Source organism: Nicotiana sylvestris, chromosome 6, assembly GCF_000393655.2.
Source record: "Nicotiana sylvestris chromosome 6, ASM39365v2, whole genome shotgun sequence".
Classification (NCBI taxonomy): Eukaryota; Viridiplantae; Streptophyta; class Magnoliopsida; order Solanales; family Solanaceae; genus Nicotiana; species Nicotiana sylvestris.
In genome coordinates this window covers 204,641,355-204,668,041 of record NC_091062.1, presented here as the reverse complement: position 1 = coordinate 204,668,041, position 26,687 = coordinate 204,641,355, and the positions used below count along the sequence as shown (strand labels likewise).

Sequence of the window (26,687 nt, the reverse complement as noted above, 5' to 3'; positions counted from 1 at the left end):
TAATATCTACCAGATCTGAAGGTTTAATGTATTAATGATGTAGGGCTGTGTCTGATAATATTGAATGTCGATTACAAGTGTTCAATGATTGTCAATGAATGCAATAGAGAAAGCATGCAATTAATGTAGATACTGGCAATAGATGTAATAAGAAGAAATTTGTCACCCAAATGTATAGATGACATGGATGATTCTCCTTCCTGACAACAACGACAATATAAAATGAAGGTGGACAAGAACTCCTCCTGTAGATTGAGGATTGGGTCGTGGAACATAGGCACGCTGACGGGTAAGTCGATAGAGTTGGTGAAGATTCTCCAGAAGCGGAGGGTCAACATAGCTTGTGTCCAGGAGACTAGGTGGGTAGGGTCAAAGGCGAGGAATGTAGACGGGTATAAGCTGTGGTACTCTGGGGCCGTGAGGGGTAAGAATGGAATGGGCATCTTGGTGGATAGGGAGCTTAGAGAGTATGTGGTTGAGGTTAGGTGAGTGAATGACAGGTTGATTTTTATTAAGTTGGTGAGTGTACCCTTAATGTCGTTAGCACCTACGCGCCGCAAGCAGGCTTGGGTGAGGAGGTTAAAAGGCGCTTCTGGGAGGGTCTGGACAAGACTGTGCGTAGCTTTCTTCCTTCTGAGAGGTTATTTATCGGATAGGACTTTAATGGCCGTATTGGATCAGCCGCTGGTAGCTATGGCGAGGTGCATGGTGGCTTTGGTCTTGAGGACAGGAATGGAGGAGGCACTTCGCTGTTAGATTTAGCGAGGGCTTTCGAGCTGGTGATTGCGAACTCGATTTTCCCAAAGAGAGAAGAGCATCTGATTACTTTCCAAAGTGCGGCGGGGAGGACTCAGATTGATTACCTCCTCCTCAGAAGGTGTGATAGAGGGTTGTGCAAGGATTGCAAGTTTATCCCATGAGAGTCCCTTGCGACTCAACATAGGCTCTTAGTGTTGGACGTCGGTATTTTGTTAAAGAGGAAGAAGAGGTGTGCCCGGGGATGATCGAGGATTATGTGGGGAGCTTTGACTAAGGATAATGCCCAAGAGCTGAAGAAGAGGTTATCCGCTATGGGGGCTTGGAGGAGTAGTGGGGACGCGAGCTCTATGTGGTCCGTGATGGTAACCTTTGTGAGGGAGGCGGCGAGGGAGGTGATAAGGGTATCGAAGGGTTATGCTGGAAGGCATCAAGGCGACTGGTGGTAGAATGATGTAGTCCAAGGTAAAGTGGAGGCAAAGAAGGTAGCGTATACGAGGTTGGCAGGGAGTGCCAGTGAGGAGGAGAGGAGAGAGAACAGAGAAAGGTACAAGGTGGCGAGGAAGGAGGTGAAGCTGGCGGTCACGGAGGCCAAGAATGCGGAATTTGGTCGTCTGTATGAGGAATTGGGGGAAAAAGGTGGAGACAGTAAGTTATTTTAGCTGGATAAAGCGAGGGAGAGGGAAGCACGTGACCTAGACCAAGTAAGGTGCATCAAGGATGAGGAGGGTCGGGTATTGATGGGGGAGTCTCAGAAAGTAGAGATGGCAGTCGTACTTCCGAGGTCTTCTTAACGAGGAGGGGGATCGGGAAATAGAGCTGGGAGTCTTGGGGCATTCGGAGAGTCTCCGAGACTTTGGGTTTTGCAGGCGCATTAGGGTGGATGAGGTAGTGGGGGCTTTGCGTAAGATGAGTAGGGGTAGAGCGATCGGGCCGGACAAAATTCCAGTTGAGTTCTGGAAGTTTGTGGGGAGAGCTGGACTGGAGTGGTTGACGAGGTTGTTCAATGTTATTTTTAGGACAAAGAAGATGCCGAAGGAGTGGAGATGGAGCACAGTGGTGCCTTTGTACAAGAACAAAGACTATATCCAATGTTGTAACAACTATAGGGGTATCAAGTTACTAAGCCATACTATGAAAGTCTGGGAAAGGGTGGTTGAGGCGAGGGTGAGGAGGACGGTGTCGATATCCGACAACCAGTTTGGGTTCATGCCAGGTCGATCCACCACAGAAGCAATCTACCTTATTAGGAGGCTGGTGGAGCAGTTCAGGGGATAAAATGAAGGATCTGCACATGGTGTTTATCGACTTAGAGAAAGCATATGACAAGGTCCCTAGGGAGGTGCTCTCGAGATATCTCGAGGCTAAGGGCGTGCAGGTGGCCTACATAAGAGCGATCAAGGACATGTATGATGGAGCTAAGTCTAACGTTAGGACTATGGGAGGCGACTCAGAGCATTTCCCAGTTGTTATGGGTTTACACCAAGGCTCTGCGCTTAGCCCATTCCTATTTGCCTTGGTGATAGATGCACTGACACACCATATCCAAGAGGATGTGTCATGGTATATGTTATTTGCGGATGACATAGTCCTGATCGATGAAACGAGGGACGATGTTAACGCGAGGCTGGAGGTCTGGAGATAAACCCTTGAGTCTAAGGGTTTCAAATTGAGCAGGTCTAAGACTGAGTATCTGGAGTGCAAGTTTAGCGATGAGGCGAGTGAGGTAGGTGGGGATGTGATGCTTGGATCCCAGGTCATCCCCAAGAGAGATAGCTTCAAGTACCTCGGGTCGGTGATTCAGGGGGGTGGGGAGATTGACGAGGACGTCACCAGTCGTATAGGGGTGGGCTGGACGAAGTGGAGGCTTGCATCTGGAGTTTTGTGTGACAAGAAAGTGCCACCGAAGCTTAAAGGTAAGCTTTATAGAGTTGTGGTTAGACCGACCATGCTGTATTGGGCAGAATATTAGTCGATTAAGAACTTCCACGTCCAGAGGATGAAGGTAGCAGAGATGAGAATGCTTAGGTGGATGTGCGGGCACACTATGATAGATAGGATTAGGAATGAAGATACTCGGGAGAAAGTAGGTATGGCGCCAGTGGATGATAAGATGCGGGAGGTGAGGCTCAGATGCTTCGGGCACATGCAGAGGAGGAGCCTTGATGCCCCGGTTAGGAGGTGTGAGCGGTTGGCGGTAGTGGGTTCGAGGAGAGGTAGAGGGCGTGCGAAGAGGAATTGGGGAGAGGTGATTAGGCAGGACATGGCGAGACTGCAGATCTCCGAGGACATGGCCCTTGATAGGAAGGTCTGGAGGTCAAGCATCAGGGTTGTAGGATAGGAGGTAGTAGAGCTTTTCACCCTTCAGTCCCGAGGTGGGGTGGGTTTGGATAGGGTTAATCTTGGAGGGCTTGAGGTCTATGCTGTTATTGTTATTGCATGTCATTTATCTTATGGTTTTTATGCTATGCCACTATTTTCACGATTTCTGTTGGAGTTACTAATGATTTGTCTTTTTGTGTTTACTTTGTCTCCATGAGCCGAGGGTCTATTGAAAACAGCCTCCCTGCCCCTGCAGGGGTAAGGCCTGCGTACAAACTACCCTCCCCAGACCCCACTTTGTGGGACTTTACTGGGTAGTTGTTGTTGTTGGAATCAGTGGAGAAGATAAGCTTTGTATATTCTTTGTAGTCAACTTTTACAATGTGTTCTTATTAGAAAAGTGAAGCTCTCTTTTTGTTCTTTATCTCTTCCTATTTATAGAGGATATTCTTAAAGAATCCTAAAAAGTACAACTAAAGGAATATCCAACAGAATAATCCTTCTCTCTATTCTAAACTTATTCTACCGTTGCTTTCGTACATTCTTTCACTCGACCTCGGACTAATCCTTCTTTAGATGACTCCTGGCCATTGAGCTGTGGTTGGCTTAATCCTCGACCACGTCCATTTGCAGTCATTAAGTTCAGTCCAAATTTTGACCAATACAAATCTCAGACATTTAATAATAGATGAACAAGCACTTACCACTTCACCACCATCTTAGTATATATATATATATATATATACTGTTTAGGACTTATAATCGAGATGCCATAACCAAATGGAAATTTCATGTCACTCCGTTTTAGTTTACATGAATACGCAAATCACGTTTGATTTAGGGTGTGTTTGGTACGAAGGAAGATGTTTTTCAATTTTTTCATGTTTGATTGAATTAAATATTTTGAAAAATATTTTCTTCATCAATTCATTTTCCTCCAATTGGAGGAAAATGTTTTCCCTATCAAGAGAAGGGAAAACATTTTCCAAAACTCCTTCTCAACCTTCCCCACCATATTCCTTACTCTCGCCACCCCTACACCCACCCACCTAACTCCACCCCATGCCCTCTCTCCTAAAAGGTTTTTTTCGTCACCATCCACCCCCACCCCCACCCCGCAAAAAAAATATTTTTACTTTTTTTTATTTCAAAATTTCTGTTTTTTTTTCTTCCACCCCTCCCCCTCCCCCCACTCCCGCACAATTTTTTTGTAATTTTTAAATTTCTGTCCCCCCCCCCCCCCGAGAAAAAATATTTTTTAAAAATATATTTTTAGTTTTATTTTTTTCATCTTTCGGTTTACAGGTTCAAAATTTTACAAGTTCCAAAGATATGAGTTCGGATGTTTATGTGTTTCGAAGTTTACGGGTTCGAAATTTTGCGGTTTCGAAAATTATGCGGTTCAAAAGTTTATGAAATTTGTGGGTTCGGAAGATTGTTGGTTCGAAAGTTTATGGCTTCATGTTTATTGTATCAAAATTATTTATGAATACTTTTGAGAAAATATTTTCCTTGATTTGCGTACCAAACACCAGAAAATAAATAAGAATACTACTTGTTTTTCAAGAAAACATTTTCCATGGAAAACATTTTCCTTTATACCAAACACACCCTTAATTTGCTTAACTCAAAAGGGAAATAATTCATCTAGAAGAAATTAATTAAACGTAAATTTAAATTCATTTATGGTCACTGAACTTAATTTACTCACTATATCAATAATAAAAATTTACTTCACCCATTTCAAAAAGATTGTACTAGTTTGATTTGATACAAATTTTAATAAAGAAGGAAAAACTTTTAATATTTATAATTTTAAATAAGTCATTTGTGTGACCGTAAAATTTTTAAAATTTATAATATTAAATTTGTCATAGCATTTGAGTGACTATAAAACTTGCCTATTAAAAAAAATAGTAAGACACCAATCTTTTTTAAACAAACTAATGGAGAATAATATCTATCTTTTCTAAACGAATGGAGTAGTTTTTATCACTTACGGTTACGTGTTGATCAGTGAAGTGTTCAGTTGAAACATATGTCGAACAACTAGAAGTATCTAAATTGTCACCACAAAAGTTTCACTGATAGTTTGTGCCAAATTAAGGGGCTATCTAGTATTTATGCTCCGAATAATTGTAGTGTTTTGAAATTTGAAAAAGGGAAATTTACGCGGTATACTCGTTAGAAATATCAGTTAACTTTATATGCATTTAAAATATTTATTTTACCTTATATACTTATTTTATAAAACTTTATTTACTTTTTTAATTTTTAAATATCATTATATACCATTAAACAAATCTTACCTTTTAAGGAACTAAATTATCTCTCACTTCAACTTAATAAATCCCTTGAAGTATTCCATCATCCACGTTTTCAGGAATTGGGATTATACGTACCTTCTCACCAAAAAGTCCAAATCACATAAATTTCTCTATGTCCTTCATCGTTTTTTCTTCTCTTCCATCTAAATCAAAAGAAAAACAAAAATAAGGTGAAAATATTTTAATTTGGAATATATGATCACGCCCACCTATGCCTTATAAAAAGGACAATGCGGTCATTGCAAATATAATCCGGTTTACAAGTCCGGAGTCGAATCCCACAGAGAACTAAGGCTTAGCTACAGCTGTTCACTATCACCAAGAAGACAAGCTTGAACAGTTCCTAACTTATAGATATTTAGATTCTTGTGTTTAACTAATTGATTAACAAATTAAAATAATAAATTAACAACTAAAGATACTAAGAGTTAGAGACAAGATTAAGGAGGTCTAGAGTTATGATTTCCCCAATTGTCGGAATCCTTCCCGCTATGTCTTCTATAATTTCGCCTAAGTATTCTCTACCGATCATGAGCACTCTTATTACCGTAAATCTCTCCCGAGTAATCACGACAATTTACTAGACGCACTCTCCCGAGCTACGCTAGCTGGCTTTTGATACAGCTCACTTCAGATCGCACCCAAGGCTTCGTTATCCCTAATCCCGCCTTTAAACCCTCGGTTATTGATCCCTCATATACTCTGGGAGTGGTGTTGTTCAACAATTACCTAAATATGCACTCTCTCCCGAGTTATGCACACTAAATAGGCACAGCTAATTGAGAGCTCTTCAATTAACTACAATAAGAACGTAGTTGAACAAATAGAGATTATACTACGGCTCAATTATATAAAAACATAACAAGAATTTATCCTACAAAAGGTTCTATCAAAACTCTAGATAACAAAATTAGCTATTCATAATAGTATGTAAAACTACAATACTAAAAGTCATAACCAACAATAAAAAATAGGAAGAGAAAAGAAAAAACTTGTAGAAGAATTCCCAAGTCTTGCTCCTATTGTGTCTATGCCTCCTTAGGTCAAATCTATGTCAAAAATATGTCCCTTTCTTTTCTTGGCCGGCTTCCTTGGTTTAATATAGGGTTTAGGGCTTAAAATCCCGTATTTTGCACCTTGGTCCCTGAAATTTACGCATCCTGCCGCGGTTCCACCGCGGTCGCGCCGGAACCGCGGCCAAACACCCTCTCAGATTCTTCAGTTGTCCGCGACTGCCCTCTGCCGCGGTTCTACCGTGGTCGCGGTTTTTGACCCTATTCCGTTTGGCATTTGGAAAAACGTAAAACATGAAAGTTGTAGCCCTTTGAGTTAGCTTTCCAACCGTATATTGTCGAGCCCAAATAGAGTTCTGAGTAAACAGTTATGTCTATTTTACTAGACAGTACGCAATATGCCTCTTCAAGTTTTCGTTTTATTGTTTTATCATCCGTTGATCCCCGAACGCGATCCCGGCTTAATTCCTTGAGCTCTTACTCAGACTTCAAATCTCCAAACCACTTAAATTCATTATATAACATCTATATAGCTCGGAATCACACCTACAAGGCATAAAACACACAATTAGTGGAAAACACTAGCGATTAAAGCGCAAACTCAACTAAAGTGCAGTAAATTAGAGTGTAATAATCGACTAAAATACGTAATTATAGCCTATCATCAACACCCCACACTTAAACCATTGCTCGTCCTCGAGCAATCAAACTACACTTTTTTTTATAGACACGACCTTTTTAAACAATTCTCCTAACTCATCACACCAAGAGTATTTAAAATAGACTAAGCACAAAAGCGTAACATCTTCACCTCAAGATTTGACTCATAAGTACCACGCATTATTCACAATTCACCTACTTACTCTAACATAGAGGTCACTGACATTACCTTTCCTTCATGAATCAAGTGCCCTCACACAACAAAAGAGAGTAGTTCCACACAATAAAATTTAAGAACACTTAGGAACTCAAGATAGAAAGAATTCACTCACTCTCAGAAATAACATTCATATGCCACAAAAGATGCACCATAAGCTTGCCCGTAGTGTACTACTCTACTAATGGAGCTCATTCAATCTAGGATCAATTAGGACTTTATTTGGTTGTAATGTAGGCTACGGGACGGGTAGGATACATTTAGATATAAGAGTGACTACACCTCCCTAAGTACTTTAATACATATACTTTAACATTCAAACCTCATACTTATGTCAAGTCAAACTCCACCTTCACATCAATATACATCAACTCCCAAATTATTTAAGCACAATTATATCAAGAGTCACCACTATCAAAGAATATTTTTTTACAGCAATACAACTTTTTTTTCTTTTTCAATTCAAGAGACTCTTGCTTTTCAAATCAGTGCACCCTTTCTCCTTATTTCATTAGATCCACTCAAAAGCCAAACCAACCACCCCACACTTTAACTTTTACAAAGTTCATAAACAATTCAAGTGCTCATGAGAGGTTACAATGGTTCAATAGATGGTTAATATAAACAAATGGGTAAGGCTTGTAATGTGGTTGTCAAAGAAACAAGATTACAGGCTCAAAGGGGTTAACTACGATACATAACAATTAGGTGGGTAAAATATACATATCTGGCTCAACAAAGAAATGCCTATATCACTTCCTAGACTGAATAAAACTACTATTTCGCTTTGCAAACACACGGGGCAAGTTCTAGGCATCAAATGCAATGCACAGAATACAACAAATTCTTACACATACATGGCACATGACTCACTCAAGATTGGATCATCAAGACGCTCTAGTCAAAGCAGTTAAGCAAAGTTAAGATCATACAATTTAAGGTACTTCTACAAGAGTCAAAAACTGAGCCTAAGCGACACAACCAAAGTACTCACTATTCTCAAGGCATAACAAAGTCAAGAGATATTGCTTCAATTCAATTCACAACATAATGGCTCCTACTTCCCAAAAAAAAACTAACTACACCCGGTTCAAATAAAACCCTTGGAAAAGAACTGTGGTTTAAAGAAAAACCAAGGGGTAATTATTACACTACCTAACAAAAGAAAATTTTTTTGTACTTTTTCTTTAGACTTAAATCCCTCAAGAAAATTGACTAATAGATCCATCGTCGGGAAAAGTCCAATCTTTTCTATTTAAAAAAAATTGTTCAATTAAACTAATACAACTAAAATAGCATAAAAAGTCACCCAGACAATCTTCTCACCCCACACTTAAAATTGTGCATTGTCTCCAATGCACACCATAACTAATAAAAAGGGTAAAAGAGACTCTCTGGTAGGCCAAAGACCGAAACATTAACAGCTCATGGGGTACTCAGACTTCTCCCAAGTTTGGTCCTTTGTGCGGATACCTCACACTTAGTTTCAACCATTTGGTTTGTTGTTGCATCCTTCCAATACCTTTGCTTTCCATGTTCCTAGAAAATAAAAAATTGACACTACAAAAATAATACAATTAAAAAAATAAAAAATAAATAAAAGAAAGCAATAAAGTTAGGTTGCCTCCCAACAAGCGCTTGATTTAACGTCGCGGCACGACGCGGATCACTTTTTGCCTCCACCTCGAGTTTATGAATTGAACCCCAAGTTTTGATTCAAGCTTATGATTATGGTCATGGGGCGGTGGAACGAATCTGACTGGCCCAATAAAATAATGTAGTATTCTGCACTTCTTGGCCTTTAGATGAGGTGTGTAATCCCGACTTTCTGGAAAGAAGAATTCCAGAATGTAAGCACTTTGTTCCTCATTCCTTGACTCCTCAAGTGGCTCGGACGACTCTATTTTCATATCATCATTTAAACATAATGAAAAATGCTTGGAGTGAGGACCAATGCACTCGACTACATGAACAATGGGACAGTGTACATTCTCAACACTAATGACAATAGAGTCAACTAAATATGTATCCTCAATATCCTTGGTTGACTCTAGTATCTCCTCTACGACATCGGCATCCTCAAAATCTAGATGATTAGAGTGTTGGGGTTCTACTTTGGATCCCTCCATTGGCACCTCAATTTTCGTCTCTAATGCAAATTGCTCCCGGATACTATCCATAATATTGACATATTGAGCATTAAAAGCTTCAACTAGTTGACTCACTTGAGCGTCTAAGTTGCGAATAGTTTCATCTTGCCTTTCTACCTGCAGTTGTATTTTACTTTATTGTTCTATAATGCACTTTAACATATCTTCGATCTTCTTTAGGTCAGCTTCCCTAGGTTCTTTGTTCCTGTTATCCTCACAAGAAAACGTAGAATCATCATAATAAGGGGTTGGGGGAAGATAAGAAATATAAGCACAACCATGAAAGTGACCATCTTGACCACCACACATATCACACACATTCCACACATAAGATTGAGTTGGTGCACATAACTCGCTCTCGGGAATATTTTGATAATTTTGCCAAGGGTAGTTTTAATCACAATATTCGTAAGGAGGATTAAAAGTAGAATTACCGACATCAAAAATTTCATAATTCAATGATGCCATGTTTTTTTTTCAAATCAACAAGTAAAACAAAAAAAAATCAAATACAAAAAATAAAAATAAAAGTTCAAATTTGAAACCTAGCAATATATACACCTACAGCTACACCGTTAGTTCCCCGGCGACGGCGCCAAAATTTGGCCACGTCCAACTATGCCTTATAAAAAGGACAACGCGGTCGTTGAAAATATAATCCGGTTTACAAGTCCGGAGTCGAATCCCACAGAGAACTAAGGCTTAGCTACAGCTGTTCACTATCACCAAGAAGACAAGCTTGAACAGTTCCTAACTTATAGATATTTAGATTCTTGTGTTTAACTAATTGATTAACAAATTAAAATAATAAATTAACAACTAAAGATACTAAGAGTTAGAGACAAGATTAAGGAGGTCTAGGGTTATGATTTCCCCATTTGTCGGAATCCTTCCCGCTATGTCTTCTATAATTTCGCCTAAGTATTCTCTACCGATCATGAGCACTCTTATTATCGTAAATATATCCTGAGTAATCACGACAATTTACTAGACGCACTCTCCCGAGCTACGCTAGCTGTCTTTTGATACAGCTCACTTCAGATCGCACCCAAGGCTTCGTTATCCCTAATCCCTCCTTTAAACCTCGGTTCTTCAGTTGTCCGCGACTGCCCTCTGCCGCGGTTCTGCCGTGGTCGCGGTTTTTGACCCTGTTCCGTTTGGCATTTGGAAAAACGTAAAACATTAAAGTTGTAGTCCTTTGAGTTATCTTTCCAACCATATATTGTGGAGCCCAAATGGAGCTCTGAGTAAAAGGTTATATCTATTTTACTAGACAGTACGCAATATGCCTCTTCGAGTTTTCGTTTTGTTGTTTTATCATCCGTTGATCCCCGAACGCGATCCCGGCTTAATTCCTTGAGCTCTTACTCAGACTTCAAAGCTCCAAACCACTTAAATTCATTACATAACATCTATATAGCTCGGAATCACACCTACAAGGCATAAATCACACAATTAGTGCAAAACACTAGCGATTAAAGCGCAAACTCATCTAAAGTGCAGTAAATTAGAGTGTAATAATCGACTAAAATACGTAATTATAGCCTATCATCAATATACTACTCAAACCAATACACCACCAACATCATAATGAAAAATATAATGTTCAAATCAAATAAACTATAATATTCTAATTTGGAATACACTATTCAAATCGAACATACCATAATATTTTAATTTAGAATACAATATTTAAATCAAACATACTACAATATTCTAATTTTAAATGTAGTATTCAAATCAAATATACCACAATATTCAAACCAAATATACCAAATTACAATAGTGTAATGAAGAATATATAATTCAAACCAACATACCAAAATATTGTAAAAAAAAAAATACAATATTTAAACCAAACACATCACAGTATTCTAATTTAAAATCCAACTACCACAGTATTCTAATTTAAAATATAGTATTCATACAAATATACCACAATATTCTAATTTGAAATATAGTATTCAAACCAAATATAGCTTTATTTTTATTTATTGTGTGTATTTTATTTTACTTACAATATTAACATGCTATATATAATACTAGTATACAATGAATAGTTTACTGAATAATTGTTTATTGTATAAAAGAAAATACAGACAAAGGTTCTCATAAGAAAAAGCTTTGTTTAAAAGAAAATCTTTTTTTTATTCTTTAATTTTGGTCCAAAGTTTAAACGGATGGATATGTAGGGTAACTATTGAACGTAATTTCATAATTGAAGTATACTATGTTAAGGGATTTTAAAAGTAGGTTTACTGTGTAAAGTTCCCTTTGAAAAAACATAATGGGTACAATAATAATTTGTACTCACTAGTTAATATCTAATTCTGATTTTCTGCTTTTTCACTGTTTTAAACCCAAAAGAAACAAATAGAAGCGCATATAAAACAGCTAACAATATTCTTGGGATGTTTGATAAAAATTTCTTTACTTGTTTTATAGTAATGAGCAATTGAGATTGAATTCCACTTTTATTCGCACTATTTCAAGTACTTTTCTTTTCTGAGCTACCATTACAAGATAATCAATCCTTATGAGACATGAATATTCATAATTTCATACATTATAGAATATTGCTGCTGCTTCGAACCCAAAAATGAAGAAAACTTGTCAATAGTTAAGGAAATAATTAACTGAGGAAAATATTCATTTTGTAACAGAAAAGAAAAATTTTCCATTCTCATCTGTTGTTCGAATTCATTTCATAATAGTTCTTTCGAGAAATTTTATTTTGAGTGAGATTTGCCATGTAATAGTTGAGTGAGGGCATTGATTGCTTACCAAATGGCACCTGTGAAACCCGCATTTAATAAAAAATCCCCTCTCTCCTTTTGCCTTTACCGTTCCCCAGCCCCACCCCCTCTCTCTCTCTTCCACTTTTTTCTTCGTCCTCCATAATTTTTAAAGTTGACTAGGATTTTTTTTAATATATTACATTGATTTATATGATATATTAATAATTATGTAACAAAATATTAAAGTACTAGTTTAAAAGAGAGAAAACATCACATTAAAGCTAATGTGTGAACAATTAAATAAACTTAAATTCATTGAAATTATGAAAGTTGTATTATAAAATAGACGAAAAGGTGAAATTTTTTTAGGCCAAATTTTTGTTCAAGCTAAATTTTAAAAAAAAAAAAATTAGCCAAAAAACTTTTTTCACGTTGTTTTTCTTCCAAAGGATCAAAAGCAAGTATTTTGAGACGTGTTAAAATAAAAATAAAAACCGGAAAAAATATTAAGAGGAAAAAAGATAAAAAGGAAAAGAAAGGGGAAAACAAGGACTCCTCTTCTTCAAATCTGGTCTCATCGTCGACAAGAAAAGACCCAGCTTCATCGGAGCCCTAAATTTTCTCCTCTCTTCAATCCGCTCTTCTCTTTAAAATTTCCAGTTTAGCTACTAGCTAGTTGGATCTGTTAAAGGATATGCATAATATATACGATTTCTATACTTTTAATAAAATATACAAGTTAGGTTGCTCATTGCTTTAATGTTTTATGAATCTAATTTCACTTTATAGTATAATTGATGAATATTAAGTGATTTTTTGTGACACTTTTATTTTGCTTGTGAGATTTTCTTGATAGGCTTAAAGCTTTATGCTATGAAGTTATGGAGAAAGAAGAAGACAGTGGGAGAGAGAGAGAGAGAGAGAAACGGCTGGGGAACGGTAAAGGTGAAAGGAGAGAGGGGATTTTTCATTAAATGCGGGTCCCACAGGTGCCGGAATGCGGGTCCCACATATATCATTTGTCAAGCAATCAATGCCCTCGCTCAACTATTACATGACAAATCTAACTCAAAATAAAATTTCTCCATATACATGCATGATATGGACTTTTATTCTATTCAACGTGTCAAAAATCAAAATCTGGCTTCTTTAGTGTATTTACCTGACTTCTAATTAATTAATCGAGCAAGTATATTTCCATTACAAATTCAAGGAGCTAGGAATTGGATTTATTCAATCTATTTTGATTTAAACAAATTTTATGTCTTAGATCATTTTACTCGATCTTTTTAATCCACTCAAATTTCTCTATGTGCTATCTGTTTGATACATAATATTGGCGCATACAAATTATGTAACGCGTTTATCTTAAGTTGTGAGTTAAATTGTAATGTGTTTCTACTTTCTACATCTATTAGGTCCATGCATTTTGTCTTAGACAAACTTTTAACAGAAACTTTCAGAAACCACTATGTTATAATGGTTATTAGCTAGTTGTAGTTATCATTTACTATATTACTTTCTATAATTATGTTTTCAAATATTTTAGAGTGTATTCGATGTATTTAAACTACTATATTCATGAATACAATAACATTTCTAGGTGCAAAACAAGGAATTACAGCTAGACAGATTTTTGTATTCGAGTGTATTCGACTATATTCATGGCGTGAAACATGGGATTAAAGCTGGACAGATTATTGTATTCGACTGTATTAACGGCGTGAAACAGGGGATTACACTGTTTTTAAACGAAAAGTGAATTAATTAACATAATAGACTCCTAATATAACTCAATAAACTCAATTATAACACACAAAATTTGTATTTTCAGTTATAAAAAAGATTCTCAACTGAAAAACACCTCAAAAACATAGCAATCTTCAGAGAAATTATATAATACATCTGAATACATAAATTATATTAATTAAATAAAACATATAAATACATTCATGGAATATAGCGAGACGGTGAATATAATGAAATACATAGAATATAACGGGATACATTGAAATACAATAAAAAAAAGACAATGAATACATTGAAATACATCGAGATACATTGAAATATATTAACAGAAAATAAAAGTTCCATTACAACGAGAAAATATCTGTCAAAATCTTTCCTTCTTCCATTGCTTTTTCAAGAGCAATTGTCTGTAAATGGCGACAATTTCACTGTCTTTTGTTTGGCTGTGTCGACTTTGTGGAATCTTTTAGCAAATAAGAATATTAGACCCAAGGGAGAAATATCACGACTTCTTCTCCTTCTCTAGCGAGATTGAAATTCGACTCTGAATGAGATTGGGAGGCTGAGGGAGGCGGTATGAGGGAGAATAGATATAGGGTAGGACATAGAAGAAATTTGAGAGGATATGAGAGAGAAAAATAATACAAAGTTTATTTTATAGCTTAAGAATATGAGGTAACCATAAATAGATATTTGACTGTAAAAAAATCAAAAAGTAACTATGAAATATAATTTTTTTTAAAAATATTTATTTAAAATAAATAAAGTAACTTTTGCTGTAGGAGGTAACTATTAGTCATATTAATATTGCTAGTCCTAGCATTAGTAATAATTTTCTATAGGGATTCAGACTCCAATTTCTTGCGGGTTCATTGAAGTCAGACATTCTTGTGAAATAAGTAAGGCGTCAACTTGAAGCTATGCAAGCAAACAGATTTAGAGCCCGTTTGGATATACAAAATTTTTGCTTTTTTTCAAAAAAAAAAATTTGAAAACAATGTTTTGTTATACATTTCAACCCGTTTTTTTCCAATTTCACTTGAAAATGCATTTTTAAATTTGAAAAACTAGTTCTTACCAGTTTTTCAATTGAAAATGCATTTTTACTAATTTTAAATTTTTATAAACTTACCCTATGACTTTTAAAAGTTAAACAATAGCATGTTAAACAATAACATTTTCACTTGAAAATGCATGCCCATCTGCATCTTCTGTGTAGTGAAGTAAAACAGAATATGACAACAGCTAAACAATAGAATATTTGATTATTTATTTCAAGTAGGATAATTAAAATACGGCGGTTTTGATATTTTTTAAAAGTTATAGGGTATCAATCATATTTCATAATTTTGCAAAAAAAAAAAAGTGATCCACCTGGCAGTTTCCTGCCCACATCTGATGCAGCATAAACACGCCAAGCTCCATATTTTGATCGGCCATGACCTGATTTAACAGTTATGTTTTCCCATTTTGGAGCAAGCCCAACACAGAAAGCCAGGTATGTTTTCCTTACCTTACAACAACAACTACCCAGTAAATTCCTACAAAGTAGGGTTTAGGGAGGGTAATACGTACGCAGACCTTACCCTTACCCTGATAGGGCAGAAGCTATTTCCAATCGACCTCCGGCTCAGAAAAAATAAAAAAAAAATAAAAAAAACGACAATTCATTAGTAACTTCAACAGAAATCGTAGAAATAGTAACCTAAGCATAAAAACAGTAAAATACATGACATGTAATGATATCAGCCACAATCTACCTTCCGGGACTAAAATCAACAACAATCTTAGTGAAGCTAAATAAAATCCGTATGCCATCTATGACAAACCCTATCCAACCCCACCCACTCCGGGAATGAAGTAAGAAAAGCTCTAGTACCCCCTGCCCTACAATCCTTATGCTTGACCTCTAGACTTTCCTATCAAGGGTCATGTCCTCGGAAATCCGCAGTCTAGCCATGTCTTGCCTAATCACCTCTCCCCAATACTTCTTAGGCCGCCCTCTACCTTTTTTCGAACCCACAGCTACCAGCCGCTCGCAAATGCTTTTACAAACTTAGCTGCTACTTTGTGCAACTTAGTAATCAACATTACACCACTTGTATCACGATCAAGTCTATTAGCTAAATGAAGCTCGGAAACATTAGCCCCTGAAGATATTAAAAGTGGTGGTTAAAACGTAAGAAAACCTCACAAGTACCCAAGTGGTATTTGTCAATTTATTTCTTCACTTAAACATAAGATGATTAAAATGTCTGTTTCACAGAACAACTTACGGACATCCATAAGTCCCCGAAGGACCATGAACTTCATTCCTATTCTCTCCCAAAACCATCTTTAGGCATTTAAAAGCCTGTATTTGATTATACATGAGGAATAAACAGAAAAAGAACAAAGGTTAGACCTATCAAGCAAGATTTAGCCCATTTGCAGATGTATATCATTCATCAGAAAAAGAACTAGATCATCTGTTTTTCTTCCTTCTTGGATAAGAAAGGACAGGGTAATTTATTTCACTACCTATTTTTTGAACTGGTAGTGTATTTCACTACTTGTTGACACACTAAATGCCTAGTACCTTCATATAATGAGCTACAGCACATTGTTCTCCTGTACCGTGTGTGATAACACTAGATAGGATAGGACTAGAGGCAGCGAAACTAATTCTATCAGAAAGGTGGTTCTTATTTTATCCTTCCAGAGTGGGAGTAGGTGGAGACTCTTAGGGGCCATTTGGTTCATGGATTAGTTACAGGGAGATCATAATACATAATACAAGGGTTATTATATGATTAAATAATAATATAAGGATCATTATATAGAAATACATGGATTGTCGGGCGGTGAATAATAATACATGGATTGCTATGCGATATCTAAGAATGCATGTATTGTTATGTGGAGATCACGATATACGTGCATTCCTTTCCTAAGGAACATTATACATGCATTCTTATTCTACGTTCTAACAACAACAACAACCCAGTGAAATCTCATAAGTGAGGTTTGAGGAGGGTAGTGTGTACGCAGACCATATTCCTACTCCGAAAAGTAGAGAGATTATTTCCGATAGACGCTCGACATAATAAGATGTAAACGAGACAATGTAGCAGTAACAACAAAGGAATCCAGAAAGATAACACCACCAACGTAATAACCGAAAAATAGAGAAAAAAATAATAACATTAAGCAGTAACAATGGCACAGTACTATAGACGCAATGGAATAATATAGACACAACAAGAGCCACTAGCATCCTAATCAAAACACTTCCAGACTAGTTTCCTACCAACCTAACCTACAATCCTGACTAAGGACACAACTGGAGCCACTAGCGGCCTAACACAAAACACTATCAGACTAGCCTCATTATCTCCTAATCTATGACTCTAATGCTCAATCTCCATAACTTCCTATCAGTCATGTCCTGGGAATTCTACAGTCGTACCATGTCCTGCCTGATTACCTCTCCCTAATATTTCTTAAGGCATCCTCTACTTCTCCTCGTACCATCAAGTCCAGTCGTTCACACCTCCTAACCGGGGCATCCGGGCTTCTCCTCTGCACGTACTCAAACCATCTAAGCTTAGCTTCCCGCATCTTGTCTTCAATGGGAGTCACGCCCACCTTCACTCAGATATCTTCATTCCTAATCTTATCCAACTAAGTGTGCCCGAACATACATCTCAACATCCTCATTTCTGTAACTTCCATCTTCTGGATATGGGAATTCTAAATTGGCCAACACTTCACGCCATACATCATGGCCGGCCTAACCACCGCTCTATAGAACTTACCTTTAAGTTCCAAAGACACCTTCTTGTCGCACAAGACGCCAGATGCTAGCCTCCATTTCATCCATCTCACTCCTATACGGTGCGTGACATCCTCATCAATCTCCTCATCCCCTGGATAACCGACCCCATGTACTTGAAGCTCCCTTTCTTGGGGATGACTTGAGATGCAAGCCTCATGTCCATGTCCGCTTCTCCTGACACGCTGCTGAACTTGCACTCCACACGCTGCTGAACTTGCACTCCACGTATTCTGTCTTGGTCCTGCTCATCTTGAAACTTTTAGACTCAAGGGTCCATCTCCAAACCTCCCACCTCCTATTAACACCGCCTCGCATCTCATCAATCAAAACTATATCATCAGCGAATAACATACACCATGGCACCTCCTTTGAATATGGTGTGCCAGTGTGTCTATCGCTAGGGCAAATAAGAACGAGCTGAGCGCAGATCCTTGGTGTAACCCCATAATAACCGAAATATGCTCCGAGTCGTACCCCACTATCCTAACCCGAGTCTTAGCTCCATTATACATGTCCTTAATCACCCTAATATAAGCCACCAGAACACCTTTCGCCTCCAGACATCTGCAAAGAACTTCCCTAGCGACCTTGTCATATGTCACCATATGCAAATCCTTCTTCCTATCCCTGTATAGTTCAACCAACTTCCGAATAAGATGGATAGCTTTCGTGGTAAAACAACCAATCATGAACCCAAACTGGCTCCCAGATATCGACACCGCTCTCCTCACCCTCACTTCCAATACCCTCTCCTGCACTTTCATGGTATGACTCAATAACTTGATGCCCCTATAGTTGTTACAATTCTGGATATTTTCTTTGTTCTTGTATAGCGGAATCATCATACTCCATCTCCATTCATCTGGCATCTCCTTCGTCCTCAAAATAATATTAAACAGCCCAGTAACCACTCTTATCCTGCTCTACCCACATACCTCCAAAATTCTACCAGAATTTCGTCTGGCCCGGTCAATCTGCCCACATTCATCTTATGCATAGCCCCCACGACCTTAGGCATAGCCCCCACGACCTCCTCAACCTTAATGCATCTACAGTAGCTAAAATCTCGGTGACTCTCGAAGTGTTCCAATTCACCTAGCACAATGTCTCTGTCCCCTTCGTCATTCAAAAGCTTATGAAAGTACATCTGCCATCTCCGCTTAATTTGAGCGTCTTCCGTCAACACTCTGTCTTCCTCGCCCTTGATGCACCTCACTTGGTCTAAATCACGAGCCGTCTTCTCTCTCTCCTTGGCTAGCCGGAATATCTTCTTGTCCTCGGCTTTGTCTCCCATTCTTCATACAGGCGGTCAAACGCCGCACTCTTAGTTTCTGTGACCGCTAACTTCGCCACCTTCCTAGCTTCCTTATAGCAATCTTTGTTCCTCCGCCTCCTCTTCTCCTCGTCTGTACTCTCCACTAACCTCCGGTACGCCGCTTTCTTTTCTTACACCTTTCCCTAGACCTCAACGTTCCACCACCAATCGCCCCTGTGACCGCCCCAGTAACCCTTCGACTTATTCTACGTTCTATCTTGTGTAAAACAACAAATTCCCACTTATTCTACGTTCTATCTTGTGTAAAACAACAAATTCCCAAATTTAGTTATACGAAGCTTTACATTAGAGACCAAAAGCGTATTAAATATTTGCAGATGCAGAGTTTTATACTGAAAACCAATGTTTCATAAAGCTTTATGGCCAGATTAGTATCTATTATATGACAAACCAAACAAGTCCTGAGGTTTTAATTCGATTCTAGCCTATGTGATTAAACATGGTGTAGTGATTACAACAATCCCACAATCAATATATACTCTAAATCATCTTTATCAAAGCCGCACATGCGTCAGTGTTATCAAACCTCTCTTGTAAGACCTTGAAAGTTGAAACTAGGTGAAGCTCAAGTTCGACACTTCGTCTTGCTTAGATAGCGCTTTACTGCGCTAAACAAAGGCGTTGAAGTCATACGCCACTTCACCGCGGAATCGTTCTTTAATAAAGAATAACTAAACAATAAATATGTTAGTAAATTGCAAATTTTTTATCCGTGAGTTAATGTACTCCACTTCAAACACCAGATATTACAAAAAACAACCAAATATTAGTCGCAGCGTAAAATAAAAAAAAAATAAAAAAAAAAGATGAAAGAAACCTCACCAGTGTCAGTAAGTAAAGCAGGGAGTGAAGACAAAACAGTCTCACAGTAAATTCCTTGGGGCTTATTAACCGCAATGAGCCATTCGTCTTCAAAGATAACATGGCTTCTCGAAAGAGTAAAAAGAGAGGATTTTAAAGAAGCAGTTAAGGCTCTGTGCGGCTCTATTTCCTTAGATATGTCAGGCATTGGCGGAGATAATGGAATTGGATAATCTGTGGCTGAATCAATGTAGTGTAGCTGCTTTGGTTCGCCATGATGGAGATGAATCGAGGGTGTCGGAAGATTCTGCCAGATGAACTGAGCAAAGGTATTTGACCGAGAGGGAGCTTTACTGTCATTTTCGCCCCTAGCATTTACCTATACTGCCCTAAAGTTTTACACCTCGTTTGGCCAAGCTGCAAAAATCAGCTTATTTTGAGAAGTATTTTTTTCCAAAAGTACTTACTTTTGGTGGAAAACAGTTTGTATTTGGCTAATTAGTTTGAAAAGCACTTCTGAGCCGCAATTAGTATTTGGTCAAGCTTTAAAAAAATGCTTCTAAATGTATTTTTCTCAAAAGTGCTTCTCAAAAAAGTACTTTCGGAGAGAAGCTACTTTTTTCTGCTTCTCCAAAACTACTTCTGCTTCTTCTCAAAAGCACTTTTTTTCTTTGCAGAAGTTTGGTCAAACACCTCATTTTTTGGGCAAAAGCACTTTTGGCCGAAAAGAAGTTTGAACAAACAAGCTATTAGTCTGCTACGAGCGTAAGTTCAATATGGAAGGAAAGGAAAAATAAAAAAGTAATCCTCATAAAGTTTTAAAAAAATTATTCTTAAACTCTATAATCTTAAATAGGATATTTGTGCTATGAAAATTATACTATTGTATTAATAATATAATTTAAATTTATATAAAAATATAATATTATTCTTTTTGAAACAAACTAAAAGTAACTAATTCACATGAGACATAGGATAACATAATTATTTACTGCAGCAATAGGATAACATAATTATTTACTGCAGCAAAATACACATACGAGAAGGAAGTACGATAAATCAACTCTCTTGTTAGCGGGTGGATGTGACATAATTGATATCTCTACCCCTTTAAATAAAATTCGGGTTTAAGTTAAAACAAAATATAATTATAAATTAATAGTCTCAGGAATTTACTTTATACGAATTTAACTAGTTGAGCGAGTGAATATATGGTTAAGGAAAACAAGGAGAGTACTAGATTTAAAGTTACACAAATCATTGATGCTTATTTCAATGTTCAAAATACCTTTACTTGGATATTCGTGATATTTATAACTATTTATCAACTATCTATAAATGATTTCAACGATACTCTTGATTCCATCAATCAAATTTCGCGATTTTCACGAAAATGTTATCTGTACCCCTTGATATTTTTTGGAATTTTTAAGTTTTCTAATAAGATAAAGCAGAATTTATGGGCAAAATCAGATCTGCAGAGGAGAAGAAGTTTTATCAAATGTAGCGTTCTGCTACTGGTAGGATTAAAGGCAGCTCTGAAAAATATCGAGAGAAGGAAAGAAAGGATAAAAATGCTAAGAAGGAAAAGATAAAATTTGGATTTCAATTTTGCATATCTTTCTTTCAAGACTGACTAGGTACATATAGAAAATACTAGAAAACAGCTGTCAAATGCTCAGCAAATGCTAACAAACTGTACTACCTTGACACATGTCCTTAATTAGCTGTTCATAGGATTAAGGAGGGGAAAATGACTAAACTTAGGGACTTTTAAATAGCCCCTACTAAGTAACATAAACGACACAAACACCTACTTTTCTAATTAGCATTGTTTTTCCTAATTACTCATCCAAGTCACGACCAAATCATGACATTCCATCCCTCTTCCAGCGAAGCTGCTACTTTAGGGATCAAAATCAGGAAATTGGGACTTCAGAAAGGAGTAATCTTCCCAGGTTGCCTCTTCCTTAGACAAATTTGCCCATTAAGCTAGAACTTGAACAACAGCCTTGTTCCCCTTCTTTGCCATGCGTCGTTCCAAAATTGCAAGCGACTCTGTTAAGATCTGCCCTTCATCAGTGCAATGCGATGGCTCCTTCGACACTACTACTTGACCACCCACCACTTTCTTCAACTGAGACACATGAAAAATTGGTGTATTTTTGAACCTGGTGGTAGCTGAAGCTCATAAGTCACTTGTCCTATTCTGCGAATTATCTCGAATGGCCCATAAAATTTGGCTGCTAACTTCAAGTTTCTTCGAATCGCTACTGACATTTATCGGTAAGGTTGTAGCTTTAAGAAAACTCTGTCCCCTACTTCAAATGTTCTTTCACTCCTCCTTCTGTCAGCATATTGCTTCATACGATTTTGAGCAATTGTCAGGTTATCCTTCAAAATCTTGTTAATTAACTGCCTTTCCCTTAAGAGTTGATCAACTAACTCTAGCTTTGTTCGTGACACAAGCTCAAATGGAGGTAGAGGTGGATCGTAGCCGTAAAGTGCCTTAAAGGGAGTCATTCCGATGGCTGACTGATAATTTGTGTTGCACCACAATTCTGCCATAGGGATCCACCTGCTCCAATCTCGTGGTTTATGCACGGTCATACACCTAAGGTATGTCTCAACACATTGGTTCAACCTTTCGGACAGTCCATCGGTTTGAGGATGATAGGATGTACTCAACCTCTGTTCCACCTGTAGTCCTTTGAATAGCTCCTTCCAAAACAAACTAGTAAAAATTGGATCCCTATCCGAAAAGATAGAATTGGGAACTCCGTGTAATTTACATATGTTGTCCAGAAAAATTCGAGCTACCCGTGGTGCATCATAAAGATGGGATAATATGAACAAATGAGCATATTTCGTGAACCTGTCGATGACAACCAGAATGGTGTCATTTCCATGTGATCTAGGTAATCCTTCAATGAAATCCACTGTCAGGTGTTCCCACGCCCGAGACGGAATGGGCAATGGCTGCAACAACCCCGGATAACGGACATGTTCTCCTTTGTTTCTTTGACAAATAACACAAGCTTGCACCATCTCTTTGACATATTTCAGTAATGTAGGCCAGTAAAAAATGGATCTTGCTCTTTTTTGAGTTGCAATGATTCCTGAGTCCACCCCATGGGGTTGAATGCATTTGTTCCATTACCTTCTTTCTTAGTTCCCCATTTTTACCAATCCAAACTTGCCCATTGAATCTGATCACTCCATGTTGTAGTGTTGTATTTGGAATAGACCCAGCATCCATGCTTAATTGTTCAATAATGTTTTGAGCTTCTGCATCCCCATCATAACTTTCAACCACTTTTTGGACCCATTTGGGCTAGACAATAGTAAGCGCATTGCATTCTTCCTGGCCCTCAAATCTAAAGACAAAGCATCTGCAACAACATTATCAGCCCCTTTCTTGTAATGTATCTTATAACTTAGGCCATAAGTTTAGAGATCCCCTTGTGTTGTAGCGCTGAAGTAACTCGTTGATCCTTTAAGAACTTTAGGCTGAAGTGGTTAGTTCTAATTATAAAATGGTTGGGCTGCAAATAATGTCTTCATTTATCAACTACTATTAATAAAGCTATAAGCTCTTTCTCATAAGTTGACCTGCCCAGATGTTTAGGACTCAAGGCTTGACTGATGAAAGCAATAGCCCTATGATTCTGCATAAGGACTGCCCCTACTCCCACGCCACTAGCATCAACTTCCACCATAAATGGAATGGAAAAATCGGGCAAAGCTAACACTGGGGCATGCACCATTGCATTCTTCAATTCATCGAATGCTGTTGTAGCCTTGTCATTTCACGAAAATGCCCCATTTTTAAGCAACTCAGTCAACGGTTTACTTATCAAGGCAAAAATTTTAATGAAGTGTCGGTAGTAACCAGTGAGTCCCAAGAATCCCCTCAAGCCTTTAATGTTAACAGGGCAGGGCCAATTCACCATTGCCTCGACTTTTGGACAAATCAGTACTTACACCCGAGCCTGAAATAATGTGACCCAAGTATTCAACTTGATTTTTTGCAAAGCTACACTTCGATTGTTGGGCAAACAACTGATTGTTTTGCAACACTTCAAACACCACCCTTAAATGCTCAATATGGTTTTCGAGTGACACACTGTAAATTAGTATATTATCAAAAAACACCAAGACAAACTTCTGGAGGTAAGGACTGGAAATTTTATGCATTAACGCCTGAAAAGTTGTCGGGGCGTTAGTCAGACCGAAGGGCATTACTCTAAACTTCCACAGTTTGTGGTGAGTTTTGAAAGCTGTTTTGAACTCGTCCCCCTTTTTTCATCTGTATTTGATGGTACCCGGATTGAAGATCGATTTTGGAAAAGAATTGGGCTCTATGTAATTCATCAAGCAAGTCCTCCAGCACTGGAACTGGGTATTTGTTCTTCACTGTTATCTCATTCAACTTGCGATAGTCAATACAGAATCGCCAAGTTGAATCCTTCTTTTTCACCAAAATTACAGGTGAAGAAAACGGTGATATGCTTGTTGTCACAGTCTGGGCCTCCAACATATCCCTCACCATCTTCTCAGTGATGTTCTTCTGCTCATAAGAGTATCTATATGGCCTTTGGTTAACTGGTTTAGAACCCGGTATGAGTTCAATGGTGTGGTCACAAGTCCTCGAAAGAGGAAGGTCTTTAGGTTCTTGGAAGATATTCACAAATTGTCGAAGCAACTTGCGAATTTGGGTCGGGCTCTTCTGAGGCTCTTCTTTTGTTGTTACTGCTACTAATTGGGTTGACAAGCAGCAGTGGCCCATGCCCAGTAATTTTTCAATGGATTTGACATCTCCTTCCTTTAATTCTCCCATTCCCTCAATCCTCATTATAGTAACCAATTTATCACCTCTAAAAAATGATATACTGCGAGGGCGTGTGTGCAATGCAATAGGAGTTACAATATCAATCCAATCCATGCCAAGAATTATGTCACTGCCCCCAGCTTTCAACAAGGATAAATCAAAAAAGAAAGCTTCATCACCCATGGTCTAAGAGAACCTTGGGCATTTGTAATTGCAAGGCATCAACTGATCATTTGCCACTCTAACCTTCATGGGCCTGCCAATAGGTTCCGTTAGAAGGTGTAGTTGTTTGACGATATGGGGATCCACAAAGCTGTGGGTTGCTCCGCTATCAATGAGTATCGCCACAGGGAACTTCTTGACCAGCCCTTGGATTCTGATTGTGGTTGATGATTGGCTTCCTCCTAACATCATTGCCAATGTCACCTCCCCCTATACTTCCTCTTCCCCAATTGCTTCTTCGAAGACTTCATCCTCTTCTACCCTTTCCTCATGTTGTTCTTCCCCTTCTATTGTATTCAGTGCTTTGTTTTTGCATTAATGGCCAGGAAAATAGCGATCATGACATTTGTAGCACAGATTATGCTCCCTTAAAGTCTCAATACTGGGGTTCTTTGGTCCTGGAACTTTAGGATTTATTGCTGAGGTAATTTTACTGAAGGAAGGTAGTGAAGGTTTAGAGCTATAGCTGAAGTGATTGCGTCTGTTGGGTACTTTGGAAATATTGTTTTTAGACTGGGCACTTAAGGACTGTTCATAAAGCTTATCCATGGCATAAGTTTTCACAAGGGTTGGGGGATTGGCTACTTTCACCATTGGGCCCAAATCTGGCTTTAGCCCACCTATAAAACAAGTAATAAAATAAGTTTCATCGAAATGAGGCCTAGCTAACAGGACAGGGCCCTTAGTGCCTCAATTTTTTTTTGATAAGTCTCCACATCTATCACTTGCTGGAGCTTATTGAATTCAATCACCACAACTAAAGGCTCGACCTGGCCATAACGTTGACAAATATCAAAAGAAAACTGAGCCCAAGATACCTGACCCCCATTATCAATCATGTAAGGATCATACCAATAGTCAATTTGATCCCTAATATTGATTGCAATATAAGTCATCTTCTCTGCCTCTGACACCTTGTATAAATTAGAAAAGTTATTTACAACGTCTAATTCAACCACGTGGATTATTACTATCAAATTGTGGAAAAGCGAGTTTGGCTTTAGGCATGCGAAGGGGAGGCTGGGTATCAACAGGGTAGGAAAAGTTTTGGGGGGAAAATGATTTGTGGGGGGAAACTGATGGGATAAATGGCCTGAAGTGGTATAATGTGGGGAAAAAAGGTTAGGTTTGTGTAATGTGATGGCAAGTGGGTGGTATATGGTGTCTGAGCAAACGAGGGTGCATAAGTAGATGGGTACATGTGTGATGAGTGGAGCCAGGAGTGAAAAGCCCATAGGTCATAGGTATTTCTATCGTGGGCGGTGTAAGGGTAGTGTGAACATTATACAAAGGCCCCATAGGGGTTGAAGGCCCAAGTAACTGCCGAGAAAGTCCAAAAGCAGGTGCTGGCTAGGGTACTTGAATATTGTATGAAAAGTAAGGGTTCATCGGGGCAAAAGAAAATGATTCATTCCCAGGTGAGGCCATGCCGATACGGTGAATATTTTGAGTGGTAGAGGAAAAATCAAATTTTGACTGACACTAGAGTTTATTGGGGTTACTGGAGTCGAAGCCACTGAATATGCAGACAAAGGCAAGTTGGTGGTGGTAGCATGTACCGGAGTAAACGGTGTCGAACTTGACCTGAAAGCTCCTCCAACAGAAGATTGACCATTTTCAACGTAAGAGCTCCCCTGAGCAACTGCCATGTAAGATCTACTCATGTTCCAACCTTCCTCTCGCCTATTCATGTCCATAACCGAGTTTGAGCACTCTTGAAGACCTGCGTCTATATTTCTTTGTATATC

At 38.1% G+C, this 26,687-nt stretch overlaps 2 protein-coding genes across 2 annotated transcripts; both read left to right on the top strand.

Annotated features, from left to right (window-relative positions):
* The first annotated feature begins 222 nt into the window (after window positions 1-222).
* LOC104236964 (uncharacterized) lies at window positions 223-920 on the top strand. The gene is made up of 2 exons (XM_070149880.1): window positions 223-480; window positions 657-920. The coding sequence occupies exons 1-2, from the start codon at window positions 223-225 to the stop codon at window positions 918-920; spliced, it is 522 nt and encodes a 173-aa protein (XP_070005981.1).
* Window positions 921-2,035: 1,115 nt separating this feature from the next.
* LOC138871951 (uncharacterized) lies at window positions 2,036-13,945 on the top strand. The gene is made up of 4 exons (XM_070149879.1): window positions 2,036-2,319; window positions 2,434-2,672; window positions 13,040-13,122; window positions 13,787-13,945. The coding sequence occupies exons 1-4, from the start codon at window positions 2,036-2,038 to the stop codon at window positions 13,943-13,945; spliced, it is 765 nt and encodes a 254-aa protein (XP_070005980.1).
* Window positions 13,946-26,687: the final 12,742 nt, after the last annotated feature.